General features: G+C 36.1%; 1 protein-coding gene across 1 annotated transcript in view; it reads left to right on the top strand.

Moving 5' to 3' along the window:
• ASCC3 (activating signal cointegrator 1 complex subunit 3) overlaps positions 1-24300 on the top strand; it is a 294902-nt gene that overhangs the window by 60705 nt on the left and 209897 nt on the right. Inside the window, exons 8-10 of the mRNA XM_040983825.1 lie at positions 308-433; positions 21189-21389; positions 21848-21988. Of these exons, the coding sequence (XP_040839759.1) occupies positions 308-433; positions 21189-21389; positions 21848-21988 (468 nt within the window). The remainder of the gene's footprint in view (positions 1-307; positions 434-21188; positions 21390-21847; positions 21989-24300) is intronic.

Genomic DNA, 24300 nt, shown 5'->3' with positions numbered 1-24300 from the left:
TGTTTGTTGTACATTTTCCTAGTTAAATGAGTAGATTTGTTTTGAAGAATGCTAATTAATGTATACATTAAGATTCATCAGTGTACTGTGACCTGTGTGTTATATGAGATGTTTCGTATTTGAGTGTTTTGTGATTCTATGATTTTTCGTATTTGATTTTCTTTAGATTAGATAAATGTATTTAGCAGTGTCATGTCATAAAACCAGAAAAATATCCCCTCTCCATGCTCATTAAATAATATTCACCAAAGCAGTTTTTTCGTTTTTTTCTTGTTATTTGACATCTTATTTTTTTTTGGTTTTATAGATGATTTTACCAGAAGGTATCCAGAGGGAGAACGACAAACTTTGTGAGGAAATTAAGATTCCCTATAGTGAGCCAATGCCAATTGGGCTTGAAGAAAAGCCAGTTTATATCCAGGACTTAGATGAGGTGAGATGAGTCTTATAATTTTGGTGGTATTGACATGTGATATGTATTATGAATAGATTTGTGCTGTAAAATTATTTTTCAAAGTCAACAATTGGCTAATATATTACATATATAGTTGATTACTAAGCGGTACAGTAAAACATGCATATACTACTTCATGCATAAATAATTTTAATGTATTTTGTGCAAGTATATGTTTTCATTTTTATTTCAACTAGTTTGGTAAATATATGAACGGATTTAAGTAAAATATTTTAAAGTATTTGTATCCTAGTTATATGTCAAATGTGTAATCTAGAATGAAAACAAATACTTTGGGAGTTCTAAAGCATTTTATTTTCTTTGAATCTTATAATTTGACTACTATCAAACCTGTGAACAGATGTATTAGTAGTATTATTTATATCCCCTTTACTTAAATCCAATACTTACTAAAATTTTGCCACATTTGCCTTATTTTGGAACATTTCTTAATTTAAAGAATATGTGTAATTGAACGTCTCTTTTTTTCATCATCAAATGAAATTGCTGCCATTTTTCCATGCGTAAATCATATGTGGTCAGCCCAGAGCAGCCCGCCAGATGAACTCCATTCTCTATTTAGGTCTGCATATGTATTTTCTTTTACAAAAACAAAATTATGCCATATTGTTATATGTTCATATGTGTATACATAAAAGCTGTATGTACACATATATCTTTGTATAGAAATCATATCATTTATGCAGAATCTTTTTTTTTTAAATTTTGAATCTTTACATAGTTAATTAGGGTAAAAAGGTTCAAGGGCTACAGGAAAGTGGGTAAGACTAGTATTTTTCCCTACCTTGTTTCCTTCATGTTTAAAGAGGAGTATTAAGGGAGAGGGCACACCCAATTGCCCACCCTCCTCAGGTCCCGGAGGTAGGGAATGTTCTGAGGTTCTCGCTCAAGTGGTTTTGATATTTCAACAGTTATGAATCGCTGCCCATTTTGACACTCCAAGCACTATGAGGTCCTTGAACCCACTGATTGACATAGTCCATCAGAGCTGAGATGGTTGGTTGACCTGTTCTGTCTTCTCTCTTTTCTTGGTTAGGATTCTGAGTCCAGCATTTTGATTGGGGAGATCTCCAAAGAAACTTTGTCTGAGATGTTCTCAAACCAGATTCTTGTATGTGCCAGCAAGTACAGCGGCCAGCACAGTCCATCGCCCTGATCAGCTAGCTGGTGGTTGCAATTGCAGGGTTGGTTCTGTTTTCAGTCCCGACTTCCACTGGAACCAATGGATGTTGCAGTCCAGCCTGGTTCTGCCCAGCACATATGTGGCCCTCGCATAAACCAGTGGGAGCTGCAGCCTAGTTGGAGCAACGCGCAATAACCCCTACCAGGCCCGCTCCCTACCCTGGTTTGCCAGTATGTGTAGCAGTAGTCCAGTCTGTCCCACATCCCATTACACCCCAGCCGACGTCCTAGTTTTCGTGTCCTCCCGTGGAAGTGGTAACCCAAGAGGGAGGAGCCCACTATTTCCCTCCCAGGCCTCTCCCACTCCCAGATTATGCACTCTCCAGATAGTTCTGTGGTTTGACTTGACAGAACTAGCCCCTAGTGCCAGCTTCTGCCAGCTGATGCTGTGGCTAAGCCCAAACAACCCTCACCCACTCTAATTTTGTTTGCACCAGTAGGAATAATCAGCCCAGCCTGTTTTTTCTCTGATCTAGTCCACATGAGACGTACAGGTGTTGTAGCCCTTCCTAGTCTGGTCTGCCCCCATCCCAGCCCATGCTCTTCTGCGGGAGTAGCTGTCCAGCAAAGGAACCACCCTTTATTCCCCTGCTGGCTCTGCCCCCTCCCTTCCTTGTTCTCATGCTTGCTGGTTGGGTGCTGCAGTCCCTTCTGGTACTGGCAACCTCACCTTGGCATTCTGTATTGTGCACTAGTATTTGTTGCGACCCAACCTGGCTCGACCCACACTCTGTTCTGGTGCTTGGATTTGCCATTGGATAACGTGGACAGATTCAGCCTGGTCTTCCTCCAACCCGTGCCCAATGTATGCCAGTGGGTAACTTTTTATGGCCTGCTCTGGGTTGTTTCCTATCATGTTTCTTGCGCTTACCTGCCAGGTCTGTGTCCTGCCAGAGGAATTGCCCAGGCTCCTCCATCAGAACCTCTCCCAATGCCATGTTTCACGCTTACCAGTGGGTCCATGAGCCAGCCCTACTCAGTCCACCTCCTGTGCTAGCAGGAACAGTTGCTTTTCCTGGCTGGCCTTCAACCCAAACTGGTTCTTGCTGTAGATGTTTCATCCCAGCTATGGTTTGTCCATACCCACATATGGCTCACACATGGCTCAGTAGGAGTTTGAGACCTTGCCTAGTCCATCGCACATCTACCCTGCTCCTCTAGGACAGCAGAGGGTGTTGGGGTCCGGCCCGGCTTGGTGCATCCAATCCCAGTCCACACTTGTGCCAAGGGAGACTACAACCGTTTCCAGATCAGAATGCAGTCCTCATTCCAGCCTATGCACCCCTTGGTGGGAACCTCCACCCAGCTAGGGTGTCCCCGTAGCTCCCCAACCAGGCCTGTTCTCAGCCATAGATCACGTGCATGCCAGTGGTTGCTCTGACTCAGCTTGGCACAGCCCCTCACCTGTCCTAACCTCTGCCTTAGGCACTGTGGCTTAGTGTTCCTGGCTCATGCAGACCAGCAGGTGCAAGAGCCTAGCTCGGCATGACCTGTGTTCCATCCTGGTTCTAGTTTTGCTTGTGGGCTAAGGTTTGCTCAGTCCTGCCTGATCTACCCTGTTCCATTACCAATTGACACATTTGCCAGCTGTTGGAGCTACTTTTCCCAGCTAGTCTGACCCCGTAATAAAGAGGAGAGCCATAAAGGATTTTTATTTGCTGATTCACTCTCCAAGTCAATGCAGTGACTGTAGTTGAACTGAACTGATCCAAAGACAGGAGCCAGGAGGGTCTCACACATAAATGAAGGCACCCAAGAAATTAACCCATTCTCCATTCCTTTTCCTGGGATAAGCAGGCAGCTAGATTAGGAGTAGAGTACGCAGGACATGGGAGCAGTGTCTATATGGGATGCTATACCAGTGTGCAAACCCTTGCAATGTCATTTTAAAACCTATTAAACAGTAATCTGTAGATCTTTATTATATTTTTAAAAGGCTATATATTTGAAATAGATAGTGACGGAGAAAGAGGAAAAGATGTAGAATCTATGCACTATTTTCTTTGCCCCCTGGTTGCAGTGGCAGGAGCTGAGGCAAACCAAAGCCAGGAATTCAGTGGTTCTTTTGGATATCCCATATGAGTACAGGGTCTGAAGCACTTTGTCCGTCTTTCACTGCTTTAGCAGGTGCATTATCAGGAAGCTGGATGGGAAGTGAAGTAGTCAGATCTACAACCAATGTCCACATTGCAGTTAGAGGCTTAATGTGCTGTGCAACGACATCACCCCACCCAAGCTGTAGATTCTTTAACACATGAGGGATATAATCCGAAAATGATTGATAAGCGATAAGAAAATTTATTTTTTAGAGGGGGGAAAACATAATATAGAGAGCGAATTAACTGATTGTTCCATGCTCCAAATATCTGCAACAGCCAGTCCTAGTCCAGCAGCCTGAAATTACATGCAGGTCTCATACATGGATTGCAAAGGCTTTAAACATTGAGCCATCCTCTGCCGCCTGCTAGAAAGTGTTAGCAGGAACTGTATCAGAAATGGAGAAGCTCCGTGGGATATTTACGGTAGCTTAAACTGTGGCACTTTAATACCCATTCTAAAGACACATTTTTAAATAGTCTGTAAATGTGTGTTTTTGGATGCAAGGACTAAAACTTTGAAAATGAAAAATTTGTAGAGCTGGAATTCAAAAACTGACTGGAAGTTTTTAACAGTAGTATGGAGATGACAGAAGTAAAGATCTTAGAAGGTAGGTCAACAAAAGCTATACAATTTGAGATATATAGAGAGAAAAAAGAACAAATCCTCAGGTTACCTGTGGGACAATAATGATTTATCTTACACCTATGTAGTTGAAATCCTGGAGGGATAACAGTGAGAAAATCTGGCAGGAATTAACATTCTTTCTTTCCCTCTCTCCATACATACACATGTGTATATATTGGTAAAAAAACATGTTTACAGGTTTAAAACAAATAGTTACTCTTAAAGAAAGTAAATACTGTTATGTCGGTATATCATAACTAAATTCTTTAAAAAATAGTATGTGTAGATATGTACTTTGATGCTTCTGTGTCTTATGCTCTTGGGGTGTGTGAATAGCGTTTTCTTTCCTCAGTTGCTAAATGAAAGTTATTATCACTAGTAATGCAAAGTATGTTTTGGAGCAGATGTGGCAGATGTTTTATTATACTAGAAAAATACCCATCTTACAGTTTTTATTAGTTGCATATTACAGGAATGTTTTAACAGTTTACTAATTGTTACATATTCTTAGAGTCACATTTTGTATAAAATATGTAATGCTTTTTATTATGAAATAGCTTACTGAAATACTAAAGGGACTATATTTTTAGGCCTTTATAAGATGAGAACTAGCATAAATGTGAAGCCAAGGTTATAATATTGTTCAGAGCTAATTTTTTGTATACATGGTGTTATACTGTATCCTTTATAGACATGTGAACATTTTGGAGGGAGAAATGCAGGGTAAGGGGAGGCAATGGAAAAATCCATCCAAATATGAACATTCTTTGTAGGTGGGAGAGGTTCATTCTCTCAGTCTCCGAATTGAAAATCATTGGATCTCAATGATGTATTTTACAAATAAAAAGTATATGAAATTGAGAAACACTGTTCTGTTTGGATGTCAGGGATGGAAGCCTTGGAAATAAAAGGGGAGGACCAGTAGTGAGAAAACTAATCTTGTGTTTTGAGAACAACTTCTGTGCTGTTCTATAAAGCAGTCGCTAGCTTTGTATAAATTCAAGTGCATTGAATTAAAATTTCTATTTATGGGGCTGGCATTGTGGTAAACCCACTGTATGTGACTCCTGCATCCTGTAAAGGTGCACATTCGTGTCACATCTGCTCCACTTCTGATCCAGCTCCATTGCTAACATCTTAAGAGCAGCAGAAAATATCCAAAGTGCTAGGGTCCATGCCACCTGTGTGGGCGACCCTGATGAAGCATCTGAGTTTGACCTGGCCCACCTTGGCCAACAGCAAATAAACCAACAGGTGGAAAATCTCTGTGTCTCTTTGTTTCTAATTTTGCTTTTCAAATAAATACATCTGTTTAAAAAAATATCTGTTACCACATTTTAAATGTTCAGTGGTCACACACAGTGAACAGATCTTAGAGTATATTTTCAGCATCACAAAAATTTCTGTCTTAATTGGGAGGGCGGGGGTTGTTCAACAGCAGTGTTATTGAGGTTTTCAGTCTTTGTTGTGAGGGACATTCATACACAGTATAAAAAATGTTTGCACTAGAAGCCTGCAGCACTCCCTTCTCTAGTGTGTATCCTGAGTGGGATCTACTCTTGATTTTATGTTTTCCTAATACATTTTCTTTTCCTATGGTAATTTTAAAATGTGAAAACAAGACTTTTCCCATTCCTTTTGTAATATCTTACATACAGATGCAGTTAGCTATTAGGAGTCTTCAGAGGGGATTGGAACAACACACCTTTTAACTTGTGATAGTTTCCTATTTTCTTTATGTGATGCTTTAAATTGGAAAAATAAAACAAAATGAAATACTGTGATAAGCAGTGAAGGATCTGTTAAAAGTTTAGGGATTTTGTTAGATCATGATGGGCTAATAATTCTCAACTCCATTAGCTCCATTTCCTGCTTCATTCCCTTAGAATTTATGTGAATGAGTTTCTCTACTTGGGAAGTTTATATTGTAAAACAAAACACCAGATTATAAACTGAAGTTCTTTGTTTTCATGTTTTGACTTAACTTATGTTTATTGATTATTCCTGTCATCTCCAGATTTCCATCTCACATCTAGTGACTCACAATCATTTATTAGCAGCTTATTTTTATGTCCCTGAAGATAACTCATAGTATAGTTATTTTCTATTTAGATTTTCTTTTCCAGTTTCCCAAGGGTTTTGTACTCCTGATACTAACCATTCTTCTTACTTATATTTAATAATTCCAACATAAACTCATAATGCACTTTCAGAATCCCTAAATGTTATTTTTGAACATTCTAGTACCTTTTGTTAACGTATATCTTCAACATGAGTGACACAATCAAATCAGAACAAATACACAGTTTATGTTTCAGATGAGATCAGGCATGTTCAGGGTGGCATGGCCGTAGACACAGTTTATGTTTCAAACCATATGTCTAGGGAAATTCCTTTAAATTAATCCATGTAACTCAGAGTATAACTTGGTTTAGATGCTGTAAGGATTTTAGGGTTGTTTTCAGGCTCTAATCTCCTTTTCCTAGAGAAATAAATTCAATTCTGAACCTGAGCTAGGGATTTTGAAGTGCCAGATTTATTAGACTGTTAGACTCACATTTTCAATTTGTGTTATTCAGTCCTTTTTGTCTAGTGTATGCATTTTTCCACATTACTGATTTCATTATAAACTACACATGTTGCATTAAGAAATTTAGTTTCACTTTATTTACACAATAATTGTAACCTGAGTAATGGCACTTCAATTATTTACCAGATTTTTTACTAGTTACTTCAGAATGGGAGATATGTGTTTGTGTGTGTGTATTTTTTGGTGATGTTTACATAGTTGATCAGGGTGAGAAGGATCGAGGGATTGGGAAAAGTGGGTGTGATCATTGTTTCCCAATCTTCTATTTCTTCTTCCTGTTTCTAGAAGCCATACTCAGCCTTCTAATGGCCCTAATACCCAAAGGTGGAGCAACAGTCACCCAATTTCAACCCAGGGTCCCCAATGTGGTACATGCTCCGAGGGTTCAAGCAGTTTATTCCTAATTTCAGTGTCTTTGGATTCACTGATTGGTTGGTGTTATAGCAAAAAGTTATTTTTCTGAAATTTGATTACAGCAAAATACGAGTAACTAAATTACTAGGATACTGTTTCATAAGTCATGAAAATCAGTAATTGTGGAACTGAATACTTGGTAAATGTAAATTCATTAATTCATTTAGAATTTCAGTTGATGACATTTCTGAGATTTTTAAAAGTTAGATTTGAATTATTAAATAGTTTTCTATAAAACTTGCATTCTTTGTTGTGTATGTATGAATATTATTTTCTTTTCTTAATGCTTATTTAACTTTTTTGGAAAGTCAGATTTCAGAGAGGAGGAGAGACAGAGAAAAAGATCTTCCATTCTTTCTTCACTCTCCAAGTGGGGCCTTAAAGATCCAAAGCCAGGAGCCAAGAGCTTCTTCTGAGTCTGCCTAACAGGTTCAGGGTCCCAAGGCTTTGGGACATCCTCTACTGCTTTCCCAGGCCACAAGCAGAGAGTTGGAAGGGAAGTAGAGTAGCTGGGATATGAACCAACACCCATATGGGATCCTGGCACATGCAAGGCAAGGACTTTAGCCACTAGGCTGCCATGCTAGGTCTTATGACTATTATTTTTTGAATTAATTTTCATAAATATAAAATATGTACAATAGAAAGTGTGTGTAATTATACAAATTGTGTTTAAAGTATTTTTGTACTATGAATAAAACCTGTGCATTGTTTCTGAGATTTTTTTTACACCAAAACCAGCTTGTATTTTCCATAAAAAATATTGTTATTAATTTACAATCAGTAGTTATTTGGATTTTTCTTTATAGTTCAGTGCTCTGATGTTCTGATATTCTTATTCTTGAATTTCTGTTGTTTGGCTTTGCTGTTATTTTGCCATTCTTGAGATATATCTTTGCTGGTAATACAATTCTGAGTTCAGTTATTTTTTTCTTAACACTTTATTTTAAGTGCATTATTGTATTATAGTTTTGATTTTTGTTTTTGGAAGTCTGTAGTTAATCCAATTGTGATTTTTTTTTAAGGTAAACCTTTCTGTGCCTACATTTAATGCACTTGAAAATTTTCATTTTTTTTTTTTGAAGATTTATTTTATTATTTTTTTATTGGAAAGGCAGATATACAGAGAGGAGAGACAGAGAGGAAGATCTTCTGTCCAATGATTCACTCCCCAAGTGAGCGCAATGGCCTATGCTATGCGGATCCGAAGCCAGGAGCCTCTTCCGGGTCTCCCAAGCGGGTGCAGGGTCCCAAAGCTTTGAGCCGTCCTCGACTGCTTTCCCTGGGCCACAGGCAGGGAGCTGGATGGGAAGTGGAGCTGCCAGGGTTAGAACTGGCGCCCATATGGGATCCCGGTGGGTGCAAGGTGAGGACCTTAACCACTTGCGCCACCACCCCGGGCCCGAAAATTTTCAGTTTTACTTCAGAATCCTGATGTAGACAAATATTGTCTATTTTCTTGTTTAATTTAATGCCTAATATCAATACCTAAAAAGGAAGGATGAAAAAAGGCTTTTACATTTTTCATGCACCTGTAATTTGCAGATGTTATTAGGTAATTGAAAAACCAGAATGAAATACAAGGAGCTTTTCTGCCTTCAGTGATACATGAGAGACATTGGAGACATGGGAAGACTTCTTTGTGAAGCATTTTTCAGTCATATACTTTGTAATGCATTAAATACAAAATTCAATACAGTGTAATCCTAAATTAGCAAGGGAATTGTTCAGGTTGTAGCTGTTCTTGGAGACTTCATATAGAACTGAAGACTTGAGTTCCTTCTTAACTACTTGATCTGGGCTTCATATGAAACATTGATAAGGAATTTCATAATTGTTTTTGTTAAATAGAGCTGCTATTATGTATACAGAGTAGTGAACAGTTCCTGATTTCATGGGTAGGCTTGAGCTGTCCTGAAAATTATGTTTTCTCTGAGTCTTGAAAATTGATTTTCTGTATGAAAAGCGGATAACTGTCAGGAAATAAACTATTATGTATTGAAGCTATTTAAAGTATTACTATAGGAACAGTAACCAAAACCTTCAAAATTTTTAAGTGTGTTCTCAAAGGGGATTGAGTAGCTTTTTCCAAATATATATTTATTTATTTGAAAGGCAAGGTTGGAAGGAGAGACAGAGAAAGAAAAATGTCCTATCCACCGATTGCCTCCTCAGCACTGGGCCGGGCCAAAGCCAGCAGCCAGGAGCTTTTTCCAGGTTTCCACATGGGTGGCAGAGACTCAAGGACTTGGACCAACTCCCACCGCTTTTCCTAGACCTTTAGCAGCAAGCTGGATCCGAAGTGGAACAGCTGGGACAGAAACCCCAGACCCATCTGGGATGCTGGCATATCTGGGTGCAGCTATACTTGCTATGATGCAGTACCAGCCTCAGGAATCAGGTGTTTTAGTAAACTGAGTTTGTTATATATGAGTAGCAAGCCTTTGGTGAGATATTAGCTTTTGTTTTGGGAGTTATCAAATGGTTCATGTGTAAAAGTTTGATCAACTGCAGAACTAGGGAATTATAAGAAAAATAAAGATTGTTTCTGACTCCTAGAACTTATTTGAATTATGTGATTAAAATGTAGTGTTTACTTGTAGGAAAGGGCAGTGTCTTTCAAAAACATGAAATACCTAGATATCACTTTGTAGTTTTTCTCTTCTAAAGAAGAACTTTATCTGTGTGCCTTAAACCTTCTCGGGATTGTAGTACCAGACAGCCTCCTGGGATCACTTGCAAATAGCTAACTAGGAAAGGGCACCACCTGCTTCAAAAGTACCTGCTAAACTATAGACAGAGTTATAACTAACATCTGCTTCTAAGTAGGAATAAAGTAATCAACCAAAATAACTTCCTTAACAACCCACATCTATTGATTTTTATAGCAGAGAATTTGAATAGAAAAGATTAAAAGCTTAAAGACAGATTGAGCTGTCCTATAATGATAACGTTAGAACTTGAATGCTTTCGGAAATCTTAAAATTAGATTAATGTAATTTGTAATGTGAGAATTTTAAATTGCTTTAGAAATTAATTTAGTTCATATCTTACAGAATATCTGCAATCTGCTTTCTGGGGGTTACACAGGCCTTTGGCAATAAGCAGAAGAATTTTCTATGGACTGACTTGGTGTTTATAGTTATCTTTTTATTAATCGACTCAAAATATGTGTGATTTGGTTATCAGTCATCAGTAATCATTTCTTGAGCTTATGAGTGATACCACGCATTGTGCTGAGAGGCATGCTGGATACCTGGGAGACTGAGAGCTGCAACCTACCTTTAAGGAAGTTGCTATCTGGCTGGGTAGAAATAAATGATATTAAATCCCTATTTTCACGGTTTACACATTTTGTAATATGGATCAAGTTACATAATATCTCTCGAGTTTTAGTTCTCCCTCAGCCCATTTATTTTTGACAGTTAAATACATTAACGCACAGAAAACGTATAGCAGTGTCTGATACAGTTTAGGTGATCTGTAAATTTCCAGCTTGAGGGATGCTTATGTAAACTGCTACTTTGCTTCATTTTTCACATTGATAGCTTGTGAATCTTGGTACATTTAGAATCATGTTGCAAGAAATTATATATGGAATTATTTTTTGCATAAATAATTGATAAATTCCTCAAAAATGAATATTGTGGAAAGAAGATATCTTTAAGTTAACACAGATAAGGCAAAAGAACTTGTGCTTCTGTAATAAATCATGTGAAATCCATTAAGTACCTTATTTTGCATCATTTTTACTTAATCTCATGTAAGTCCTGAAAGCAAGAGTTTTAGGTAAGAAAAGTTTACATTTATTCCAGTGGTGCATGTATCAAAAAAGGACAACTAAGCACACTGTGACTCGTTTTACAGTGTCAGCCAGTTCTAGCATTCTGGATAACTTTCAATTATTGGAATGCAGTTATGACATTTCGGATCATTTTAAAGGTATCAGGGAATAAATGTATTAAGAACTCTTAATGCGTTCTTAAGTACTCAACACAACATTAAGTTTTATTACAAAACTTTCATAACTTCTACCCTTAAATTTATTGGTTGTTTCTTCTGATCTAATTTGATACATGTTTTAAACAGAAATTTTTCTGAGTAAAGTATCCTTTGTTCTTTTGAGAGTAAATGGTTTGAAATAATTTAAAAATAGATACATCCAGAACAACCTACTAGTACTCAGTGTATTGTAGGTGGGTAAAGAAAATCAGAATAATTGACTTCATTCTTTTTTTGTATTTGATGTCCCTTGGGGGTTCTTAAGAAATGTACAGATTACTCTTTCCAAGTCCCTGGAAAGTGAGCAATATCTTAAGCATGGAGTCCTAGACATTTCTATAAGATAATTTATGTGAGAGGCAGAGAGACACACAAACACCTCTGCATCCACCTGTTTATTCTGTACATTCTTACAGTGACGAGAGCTGGTTTCGGTGTTATTTGGGTCTCCACGTGGATGATAGGAATCCAATCACTTGAGCTATCGCTGCTACCTCCCAGTGTCTGCATTAGCAGGATGTTGAAGTTTGGAACCAAAGCTGGTTATGCCACCCAGGTGCTTCCAATATACCACACAGATACCTTACACACTAAGCTAAATGCCTGCCCTGAAAATTGTCATTTCAAAAAGCTCTCACCAGTTCTAACTCTGCTAAGTGTAGCCTGTGCTCGGCACATCTTCAGGCAAAGTGCTCTTCAGCAGTTTATGTTTAGATCCTTCTCTTATTTTATGTTGTGGGTTCAATTTAGAACACTTTCTTGTGAGCCTCAGGTGTCAGAGGCTCACAGATCCAGTCAACGGGTTTTATACATTGCGTCCTTGAATATAAAAGTAAGCTGATCAATAATAAATGCAAATTGTCTCCCCCTCCTACTTTCTCCTTCTCCTTCCTCTTTCTCAGTTCGATTTTGTAAGTGTTATTTTTTATTTTGTTTTTCTTGATGTCTTTTTAAAGCCATGTATATTAAGGTATAATTTAAATACTGTCAAGTAAACCTTATGGAATCCAGTGCTATACTTTCCAACAAACAAGGTAATCATGTAAGTATCAATATAACAACAACAAAAAGAACATTTTCAACATCTCAAAGTTCCTACTGCCTCATTGTACTGAATTGCACCTGGCTACACACAGTCACTACAAACTACTAGTTTCTTTATTTCCTATAAGGTCTTAACTTTTCTAAAATCTCTTATAAATGTCATAAGTATCTTATATAATGGTTTATATTGATATAATTTATTTGTGTGAGTATGTAGCATATCAGTGTTTTGAATCTGGTTTTTGTCATTTAGCCCGTAACATTTGTGATTCATCCACATTGTTACCATTATCAGTTTGTGCTTCTAGATGGCTGAAATTACTCCATTCTGTGATGAATTAAGAATTAAACTCTTATGAAGACATTTTTTGTTTTCTTTTCCTTAGTGTAAATAGCTAGGGATTGGGTTTGCTAAATAGTATCCTAAGTATGTGTTTATACAAAACTTGCAAACTATTTTCAAAATGAATGAGCATTATGTATTTTTATTAACAATGCATTTTTGTTCCAGTGATTGAACTTTCCTGTTAGTTCATGATATTGTCAATCTTTTTCATATTAGACATTATACATAGATGTGTAGTTGTGTGCCACTATGATTTTAATTTGCGTTTCCCCAACAATTTATGCATTGTACATCTTGTCATATATTTGTCATTTTTTGGTGAAGTTTCTGGTTAAATCATTTGTCTAGTTTTTAACTAGATGCCTTGCTTTGTTATAATTACAGCTCTACTTTAAGTGTGTGTGTTTTTAACATTTCTTCCATTTATGGATTTACTTCATAAAATTTACTTTTCCTCAGTAAAAGCATATTACTGAGAAAATATATGTTTTGACTTTACTTGTTTGTCATAACCAGAATGTTTTGTTTTATATATCATCATTGGGATTTTTCTTCATTGTTACATATGTATATAAATTGTATAATTTTACCTTTTACATTAAATTGTAACATTATATATAAATTATATATAAATAGATATATTTTTATGATTCTACCTTTTACATTTAATTGGATATTGAATAGAAATGATAATTCTCTTATCAGATTTCATCCAAAATAGGATCAGGAGGCTTCGGAAGTTGCATTCCACATTTCAGCCTGCTACTGATGAGATAATGCATTAGCTTTTATGGCAATATTATTTTAGAAATTATACTTTACCTTTTCTCATAAAAATATACTATATGCATTTTGATGTTTTTCTTTTTCCTCTTGTTGAAAATTTTTGTAAACTGACTTTAAAAACAAGTATTGCAAAATTAAGAACTCTGACATAAAAGTATTGTTTATATGTTCTACACCAGGAGCTCTGTATGGCATTTTATAAAAAGCAATTAAGATTGACTTTAAAATGAAATATTAGAATTTTTTTTACGAGAGCAGAAGATTTGATGACAATATTTGCTATTTTACTCACCTGTTGTCTCATTCAAGTAATGATGCAAACTCATTTCCATACAAGGAATTATTTAAAAATTACCTCATTTGGGCATTTCACTTATTGGGAGATTTTTAAAAGTATCAGGTTAGCTATTTCTACAGTTCCAATTCTTCAGAAAATTAATATGGATGTATTACTGAACCTAGAAGTAAACATAACTATAGACATTAGTATATTGAACTGATCATCACAAGCAGTTGCCTAGTGCTGGCTTGTATATTTTACATGTTTTTTTGTTATGTAGTTCTTTGTGTTAAAAATAGTTAATGACCTGGAATCATAATGTAATCAAACATTGTTAGATTAAATGTAAGATGGATAGTCTGTTATCTTCAAAAGCAATTCTGATGAGTTTTCTTGTTTAAGGGGATGTATATTTTAAATAACATCTTGGATTTATTTTTTTCTGGAAAGTTAAAGTCATGTATACTATGAAATTTTTTAATTAGGAAATTGCCCATAAATTACTATGGATAATATTTTGTGAAGTTAGCCATTATAAATGTCTAAACACATTACCCTTTTGAAAGATTTTGGGCAAGCTAGTGGAAGTAATGTAAAGGTTAAAATCAAAGCTGAGACCAATTATTACCGTAAATATCAGCCAAGAAACTGAAAATGACATTTTCATTCTGGGACTCGAGAGAAGTTGACAGACTCTTGTGCTTCTGTTTTATTTTTTTTGTTTCTGCTTCTGCCGTGAGTAAAAGTGCAGCTGCTTATCAGAAGGCAAATCCTGCAATTTAGGATTCCACAGATTGTCTGTTAGACCAGTTAAATAATTTTAATCTATAAATCTGAACTACAACTCATAGAATGACATCCTGGAAGGAAACTTACAGTATGCAAACAGCCAATGTGAGTTTTTCTCTTCTGAAAATAATATAATCTCAGCTTCCAGTTTTACTTGTACATTGGCACTCCGGCATACTTACCTATTTTATACCGATTTTGTGATACGAGCTCCCAGTTATTATGGTGGTTCTGCTTCAAGACAAGTGCACGGTGCCTAGCAAACTTAAACCCACAACATAGGTTAAACTGTGTTTTTTGCTGCTGCCAGGTGAGCTATGTGACAATTTGCAATGCATTTGGTAAAGGTGTTTCAGAGTAGCATCTGACAAACCGAGTTGCTGTTGAGAATGTGATATAAACCTAAATGTGCAATCCACATGGTTTGTCAATGATGCTTGTTATGATTCCGCAGCCAGAGTTTCATTTCTTTTAAAACTGCTCTGGAGAATTTTGTTTGCATTATTCCTTACCTAAACGCAAGCTGTGCCTCTTCTGGGAATAAGGCCAGCGCTCTGTCTTCTCAGAAGTGGCTATTCCTTTCTAATTGGTATTTCTCTTACCTTTAAGTTCTTAGTCAACCAGGTATATGTGTACATGTTTTAAAGCACTAACCACTTGCTTATCATTTTGTCATCAAGGAGTAGAGTATATTTAGAAGGCCTGTTTGTTTAGCAAACCTTTTTTTAATCCTTAGATGGATTTTTTTAAGTGAGAGAATTGTTTTGAAATGGATCCTCAGAGACACATTGATTCTGCTTTGGTATCTTAGATGGTGTAAATGCATTGTTAAATAGTATGAAAGAATTATGAATTATGCACTGTGATCTAATTATGTTGGCTGGGGTATCTTATTGCTTTCTTGGTATGTATAAAAAGTTAGCTCACTTTCATTTTAGAAAATAACTATTTACTTGATTTTCGCAAAACCTTGCAATCTCACTTCCTTAGAAGATTTAATAGTAGATTATTCTCTGGAGGTGTTTTGTTACTAAGACTTAATTTCCTTTTCCCAGATTGCATGCTTCACAATGATTTATTATCATGAAACATGAAAATGCATGGCTTTTCAAGAAAAAGAAAATGTACCATGGCCTTACACTGTCTTTCATGTCTTTTAATTAATAGAATTCAGTAGTTTTCATTCCATTTCTAAAGCAGAGTGCATATTAGAAATTTGCTGTTCCGTGAAGATATAGGTCTCTTTGTATGATACGTAATGGAAACAAAGGAATCAGTTATTTTGTACTTATATTAAAGCATTAGGTATATCTATATGGAAGTGAAATAGGCTATTTTAATGTATTAAGTAGAAAATATATTGGCCTTTTTTTTGTTTATTTTTAATATAAACGTTTTCATCTGGTTAGAAATCTGCTTTTATGCTGCTAATTTTAAAATATATTCACTATCCGAAAGGTAATTTGTGAAATGATATGTAAATTTATAAGATCAAAAATTTCTTTTATCATCCCATCTTTAATTAAGGTTTATTATTTTTATTTATATATGTTGTATTTATAATGTTTTATTTATTTTTACGAGATGGCTTCTATCCCCTTCAGAAATAATTTTCTATTATAAAAGAAACACAAGCTAATATCTTCATTGTTTTGACCACTGTTTGGTCTCATATGTCATACATTAATAACTCTAATCCCCTATTTTTAAATATTCTGTTTGTTGCTTCTTGTGAGTAGCGTTTGTGCTTACTTATATATGTGACATTCTTACTCAGCTGCCTTCCTTGAATAATTATTTTGAACTGAATTTTTGAATATTCACACAATGTTAATCATATATAAAAAATATAAGCAGGGCCTGCTGACTCAATGTCTCAATGGCTAAATCCTTACCTTGCAAGGGCCGAGATCCCATATGGGTACCAGTTTGCTCCTCCATTTCCCATCCAGCTACCTGCTGATGGCCTTGGAAAGCATGGGCGGGAGTGGGGAAGGTTCAGGTCCTTCAGCATCTGCATGCGTGTGGGAGACTGGAAAGAAGCTCCTGGCTTCTAGCTTTAGATCAGCTCAGTCTATTGATGCCAGTTGAGGAGTGAGCAGATGGGAGATCTCTCTTGTTATAGAGTAAGGGAGAGATTACACTGGACCCAAGTGTAGGATGTTAGGAGGAGTCTATTTCTCATCCTTAGTGACAGCAACTCCCACTATATTCCAGGAGCCACTGAATAAGTGGCAAAAGTCAGGGGTTTTAAGTTCTCATCCTCCAATCAGATTGAGAGCCATGCAGTACCAATGGTTTCAGGCAGGCAGGGAGTTACCAGAACCCAAAGTTTTACTGTTGTTCACCTAATCTAGTACAATAGGAGACATCTTTAGAATTAATGTTAGAAAACTCTATGACCTTGGCATTGCCCTCTAAATTCAGGTGCGGGTGCTTGTTTAATGTTTTGCTTGACTATATAGTCAGCCCCTCAGAAAGTTCATTTTTTTTCTCTACTTCGTATCATCAGAAAAACTTCCATCTGTATACACAAGAAAAAATTATATTTGATTTATCCCTTCCTTTATTTCTGTCCTCTTACATTTAAATCACCGTCAGATCTATTGGCTATGTGTGAAATATACAGCCTGTGCTTCATACCTCTATTTCTACTGCTTTGATTCCGTTGTAAATCAGCATCATCCTTCACCTGTACAACTGCTACAGTTTTCAGACATTCCCTAATTTATTTCCTTAGGATAACCAGATACCATTTTAAAAACATGAGGCATATTGTAGAACTCCTTATGTAAAATCTTGCAGAGATTTTCATTATATTGAAAATAAAAATCGAAACCTTACTGTGACCTATGACTCTGGCACCATAATATGCTTCCTATCTCCATTTCCCATTTCTTGACTGGCCACTTGCTCGGTCAGTATAATCTCTGTATAGCTCTTGGAACATATAAACTTAGTCCTGACTTAGTGATCTCATTTTTAGATCTTCATTCTGCCTAGATTGTGCTGTACTTTTCAATTTGTTTTATTGGTCTGCTTCTTGTCATTTTATTCTCCATTCAGGTCACCTCTCTGGAGGCATCTTTCCAGAAAACTAATTTGAAGTAGCTGCTTTATCTCTTTCTTCCCTATATCACCATCTATGAACGTTTTCTGCTGTGAATACTTGACATCAGTTATTTGTTTATTAGTTAAAATGTTGATTTTTCTTTTTTTTTTTTTTGGTCTTCTATTCTCACCAGGAAGCAAATGCATGGCAGCAAATGACTGTCTACTTTTTTGACTGTTTAAAGAATTAATGGCGCTTAGGGGAGGCACTCAGTAAATACTTATAAAATGAATTAGTGGATTTCAATGGCAGTTGTGAACGAAAGACCCAATTGCTTAAATATATTTTGTTAGTAAGGTCCATAGTTACCCATTTTAAAGTGATTGATGAAAATAATTTTATATACAAACATATAAACACAAAGCAATAAGTAATCAAATACCTTTAAGTGAAATCATATCTAGTTATCTAAAAGAAAAGTATCTAGTCATCTAATGAAAACTTACAGATTTATTTAACTATGTATTCATGTAAATAGTTTTATTTTTCATCCTGTGATTTTTTTTAAGTAGACTATAGGGTACAGTTAGGATTTCTAGAGCTGGCGTTCCAGAGATTGAAGCTCACGGAGATTGGACTGAATGTCCGGAGTTACTGCCATCTCTAGTTCTGAAATTTTGATCCTAAATCACATGCTACATAAAAATGGAGAAAACAAACTTGAAAATTACTTTCATATGCATCTACATAATTATCTCTTAAATGCTTAAATGTAAATGTCTACTCTCAGAATATCTTAAATATCTTAAATTAAATACTTTTGGATCTGTTTTGATACCTGATTAATATTAGGTGTTAAGTGGCACAGTAACTTGCAAAAAATAATTCATGGGCAAAATAAATTTTCATGATTAATATAAACAGTTACTCTGTACTTATTATATGTTTTAGTTTTTGCAGACAGATTTCATAATTTGAAATCTTTTAAAAAATATATTGTGCACTTCAAAGTGCTGTACATAGCCACTGTTTCATATGGAAAACTTCTACACATACATTTGTAATAGAATTCTATAAATTAGTTGTGTTGTTTCTGTAAAATAGTAGTCTAGTGAAATTAAAATCTATGTGGATAAGTAGATTTAGGATGAAACTTGCAAGACCAAACTTGGTTTTGATCTGTTGATTATATTTAGCAGTTAAAACTAATTAAAAGGTAAAATTTGTATTTAGAATGATTAGCTGGATTAACCATAGTTCCACACTTCATTCAAACGATCATGAGCCACTTAGCTTTTTGTTTAGAAGCAAATGCTGACCAACATACTTTGAAAAATAATTTCAGTTAAACTTTTAATATTGGTTAATGTATAAAATCAATACGTATGTTTCACTTAGAAAAATACTGACAGTTTATAAGCAGTGATTGTTAAGTTCATGTAATTGCATAATAGTATATGTATGAAGTATAAATAAAACATTTAGTATTTGTACTATGTAAAGCAAAATGAATAAAAGAGGAGTTTTTTTTTAAGATATATTTATTTTTATTGGAAAGGCAGATATACAGAGAAGAGAAGAGAGGAAGATCTTCTATCCAGTGAATCACTCCCCAAGCAGCTGCAAAGGCTGAAGCTATGCCAGTCTGAAGCCAGGAGTTTCTTCCAGGTCTGCCACCTGGGTACAGGGTCCCAAGACTTTGGGCAGTCCCCGACTGCATTCCCAGGCCACAAGCAGGGAGCTGAATGGGAAGCGGGGCTGCTGGGATTCGGACCTGCGCCCACATGGGATCCTGGCACATTCAAGGCAAGGACTTTAACCACTACACTATCGTGCCGGCCCCAAATGACGAATTTTGATATAACCACACTGTTCTTCCTTTTATCTTTTTTGAACTTAAGACATTTTCAACATAATTTAAGTATCCAATTTTAAAAATTTTTTATTAGCATAAAGAGCAAATTGAATGTATTTGAACATCATTTAAAACAAAATGTCTTATCCACAATGTAGTCAATCATCTGCTTGGAGCAGCTTATAAATAAAATTTTAGGTTCCAGAGCCCTCTAGTGATTGTAAAAATACTGTTGTATTTTCTGAGGACATATCTTTTGTTTTGGTTTTTTTTTATTGTTTTTTTTTTTTTTAGTCAACAAGTTATTTCATTTAAAAAAAATTTTTTTGAAAATCTTTATTGGAAAGGCAGTTATAGAGAGAAGGAGAGACAGAAAGATGATAGTCCTTTTTATTTAAGCTAAGAGAAACAATTCAGATCCCATCTATGTCAGTATTAGAGATATGGGCTTGAGTGAGGGAAAAGTATTACTTCTCTAGGCCTCATTTTCTTATAATTTCTTCATATTTTTAAAAGATTTTTATTAAAGTGAGAGTTAACAGTACTGTTCAATTGGCTGAAGAGCCCTGTTGACTTTCATACCATGTGCTCTGCATCTTTTGGAGAGGAAGTATTTCAGATCTCTGACTTTTGGAGGTCATTTCACTCATTGTGGTAAATTTTAGGAGTAATCACAGATAATTAATACTGCAGTAGTTCAATATTTGTGACCATTGGTTTGACAAAGCATGAAACAAATTTGGCAAAACTATGTTATCACCAACACTGATACATGCAAGCGTATCTTTTTTTTGCTAATTTTCTTACTTTTTTTCTGTTTAATTTAGGACTATTTTTTTATATATTCTTTTGTTAATCATTACATCAATAAAGTGCAGTGTGATCATGTAATGTGTAAATATGAACTGAAAATTCTTATATTTGTTTACATCATTTAGCACTTAATATTTGTATGTATTTAAAAAATTTATAGACAGCAAATTTTGCATATTTATTTAACTGTGATATATTTAACTACCTGAATACACTGTAGTGTCATTGTTTTATACCTAAGAAGTATCTATGGCCCAGCGCAATAGCACAGTGGTTAAAGTCCTCACCTTGAACTTGCCAGGATCCCATATGGGCGCCGGTTCTCATCCCAGCAGTTCCTCTTCCCATCCAGCTCCCTGCTTGTGGCCTGGGAAAGCAGTTGAGGACAGCCCTAAGCTTTGGGACCCTGCACCTGAGTGGGAGACCTGGAAGAGCTCCTGGCTCCTGGCTTCGGATCGGCTCAGCTCCAGCCATTGCGGCCGCTCACCTGGGGAGTGAATCATCGGACAGAAGATCTTTCTCTCTGTTTCTCTTCTTCTCTGTATATCTTCCTTTCCAAATAAAAATAAATAAATCTTTACCAAAAAAAGAGTCTAGAATGATAAATGTGTAGTCTTAACATGTTTTTCAAAGTAAGTGAATTACAGTTGCAAAATGTATGAGAATTGTATAATTTTTTTTTGGTTGCTCTGAACTGCAAACACTGCATGTACAGGATGTACTGAGTTTTTTTTTAACAAAGGAATTAAATGTTTTTATTTGATGTTTTTGTGGGTCTTTTACATTAATACTGTCTGTAGTGTGGTCATTTTTATTTATTTATTTGTTTGTTGTAGATTGGACAGCTGGCTTTTAGAGGAATGAGAAGACTGAATAGAATTCAATCAATAGTGTTTGAGACAGCCTACAACACTAATGAGAATATGCTGATCTGTGCCCCTACTGGTGCCGGAAAGACCAACATTGCAATGCTTACAGTCTTGCATGAAATTCGCCAACATTTTCAACAGGGTGTTTTAAAAAAGAATGAGTTTAAGGTAGGAAAATTATGAACTGGACAACAGATTTTTAAAATATAATTATGAACAGTAAATATTCAACCATGTATGTTATATGGAACCTGGATGTTCTTAAGGACCTTGTACTTGAAATTGCAAAAGGACTACTGCTTGGTCTACTTCATTGCAATTAAGGCAGTCTCTGCTTGTATTATGGAAATGCTATTACCCTTGTGAAAAGCTATGAAAATACATTTAGCTTTGAAGCAGAACCAATTTTCAAAGTGATAAGGCTGTGTAAACAAACTTCATTGTCCTTTAAATAGCTGCACACTTATCCAACCAAGATAAGTACTTTTCATATATCACTATTAAGATTTTCACTGGAAGTAGCTAGAATCATATTTCACAATAAATTGTGATTTGTACTGGCTACTGTGAAACAAATGACATTGTGGTTTTGGCTCATTCATCAAACTAGTGTTCCTTTGGTCCAGATTGTATATGTTGCTCCAATGAAAGCCTTGGCCGCTGAGATGACAAATTACTTCAGCAAACGTCTAGAGCCACTGGGCATTGTTGTGAAAGAATTGACTGGTGATATGCAGTTGTCAAAAACTGAAATTTTACGAACCCAGGTAAGTTGTTTGCCTGATATTTTTTGTTTAACATCTTCTTTCAGGTAGTAGTGAAGCTTATTATGTAAGTACTTCTTAAGCAGCTATAATACATAATCAAACATAATATAATCAACTTCTTTTGCTTGTAATCATATCTTACTTGTGTTCTACAAGTATATTTTTTGGTTCTAGATGTCAGTTTGGTGTTTTGACAATAAACAGAGTTTCTGGATAAGTCCAGAGTTGAATTTTTTTTTTTTGATTTATTTTATTTTCATTACAAAGTTAGATATACAGAGTGGAGGAGAGACAGAAAGGAAGATCATCCATCGTGTGATTCACTCCCCAAGTGACCACAATGGCTAGATCTGTGCCAATAGGAAGCCAGGAGCCAGGAACTTCCTCTAAGTATCCCACAAGTGTGCAGTCACAAGGCTTTGGGCCATCCTCGACTGTTTTCCCAGGCCACAAGCAGGTAGCTGGATGGGAAGTGGAGCTGTCAGGATTAGAACCAGAGCCCATATGGGATCCTGGTGCTTTCAAGGTGAGGACTTTAGCCACTAGGCCACGGTAGTGGGCCCCAAAATTGAATTTTAAGCAGAGAAAATCTGTAGATTTCCAGCGGATTCCACGAACACTGCAAGCCTTCCTTTAGAGTTGAGTTGGTACATGATAAAGGTCTCTAGAAATTCTTTATTTCCACAAATGTAAAATTACTAAATCATGTGCTGTATGGAGCATATTGTTAGGCGAAGTAAATTGAGCAGAACAACATTTTAGATACAGTTTCTACTTGTAAGGTTCTTGTAACAAAGTTGGAAAAATTCATTAAGGTCACAACTGGATTATTATTGCTGGCATAGTGCTTTTGAAAAGTAATATAAAAGTAATATAATAGATGACCAAATATTAATTAGACAGAATTAAAATACAGGCTGTAACTTTTTTGAAAGAGTGGCACTAAATTGGAATGTGCTTGGGGAATAAATTTATTTCCTAGGGATGCCATAGCATAGTGGTGTAGCACTATGCTATATTATGCTAGCACTGTGGCAGTCCCTGGCATTTCTTGATGTGCAGACATATGTCCCTGTAGTTTCTGCTTCCATCTTTAGATGGCTTTCCTCCCTGTGTATCCTTTTCCCTACTTTTTTTCTTCATTAATTTATTATTTTTTTTATTGGAAACGCAGATATACAGAGAGGAGAGACAGAGAGGAAAATCTTCTGTCCGATGATTCACTCCCCAGGCAGCTGCAATGGCTGGAGCTGAGCCAGTCTGAAGCCAGGAGATTCCTCTAGGTCTCCCACACAGGTGCAGGGTCCCAAAGCTTAGGGCTGCCCTCAACTGCCTTCCCAGGCTACAAGCATGGAGCTGGATGGGAAGTGGAGCTGCCGGGATTAGAACCGGCACCCATATGGGATCCCAGGGCGTTCAAGACGAGGACTTTAGCTGCTAGGCTACCATGCTGGGCCAGTAAGCTTTATTTTTAACAAAATGCATACATCTTATTTTACTTATTTATTTTTTTGTAATATACAAACATCATAATTGTTTTGCTGCAGTAATACGAATTTTTAACTGCCAAAAGTGGTTAACAATAATTCAAGCATTATTTGTGATTATATAGTTATAAATCCAGGTAATGGAATTTTATGAATTTTCCTATTTTTCCTGTCAGATTTTCTAGTTTCACAATTGCTTTTTTAAAAAGCTATTTGAATTAGAGAGAGAGACAGAGAAACTGTTCACTGCCTAAACTGCTGCAATGGCTGGAAATGGGGTACTCTGAAATTGAGAGCCAGGATCTTCTTCCAGGTCTCCCATTGTTGGTTCAGGGGCCCAAGGCCCATGCACCAGCACTTTGTCAGGCAGAGTAGCAGGGAACTAGATCAGAAGTAGAACAGTCAGGACTGGAACTGTAGCAGCTGGGATTCAAACTGGTGTCCTTCATGAGCTGCAGGTGAATACTTGCCCTTCTGTTTCACGATGTCTGCTCTAAAATAGTTTTTTTCCTTTCCCCTGAAATGTATTTATTTATTTATTTAATTTTTTTTGGGAATGAAAGATGGTGGAACATGAAAAAAGCAAAGGGAGAGATCTTTGGTCTGCTCTTTCATTGTTGGAATGGTCATAACAACAGGTGCAGGCTAAAGCCACGTTGCAGAAACTATCCAGTTTAGTCACACATGAAGACAGAACCTTAGATACTTGAAGTGCCATCATCCATTTCCCCAGGTGCTTCAGGCAGGAGTAGGATGCAGTTAAATAGCTAGCACTTCTATAAACATGTAGGTGTACCAATTAGCAGCTTAACATACTATACTGGA

Source organism: Ochotona curzoniae, unplaced genomic scaffold (genome assembly GCF_017591425.1).
Source record: "Ochotona curzoniae isolate NIBS_2020 unplaced genomic scaffold, NIBS_Ocur_1.0 contig_3819, whole genome shotgun sequence".
In the NCBI taxonomy this organism is placed as follows: domain Eukaryota; kingdom Metazoa; phylum Chordata; class Mammalia; order Lagomorpha; family Ochotonidae; genus Ochotona; species Ochotona curzoniae.
Note: the sequence above shows the minus strand (reverse complement) of the source record. Positions and strands in the feature narration are given on the sequence as shown.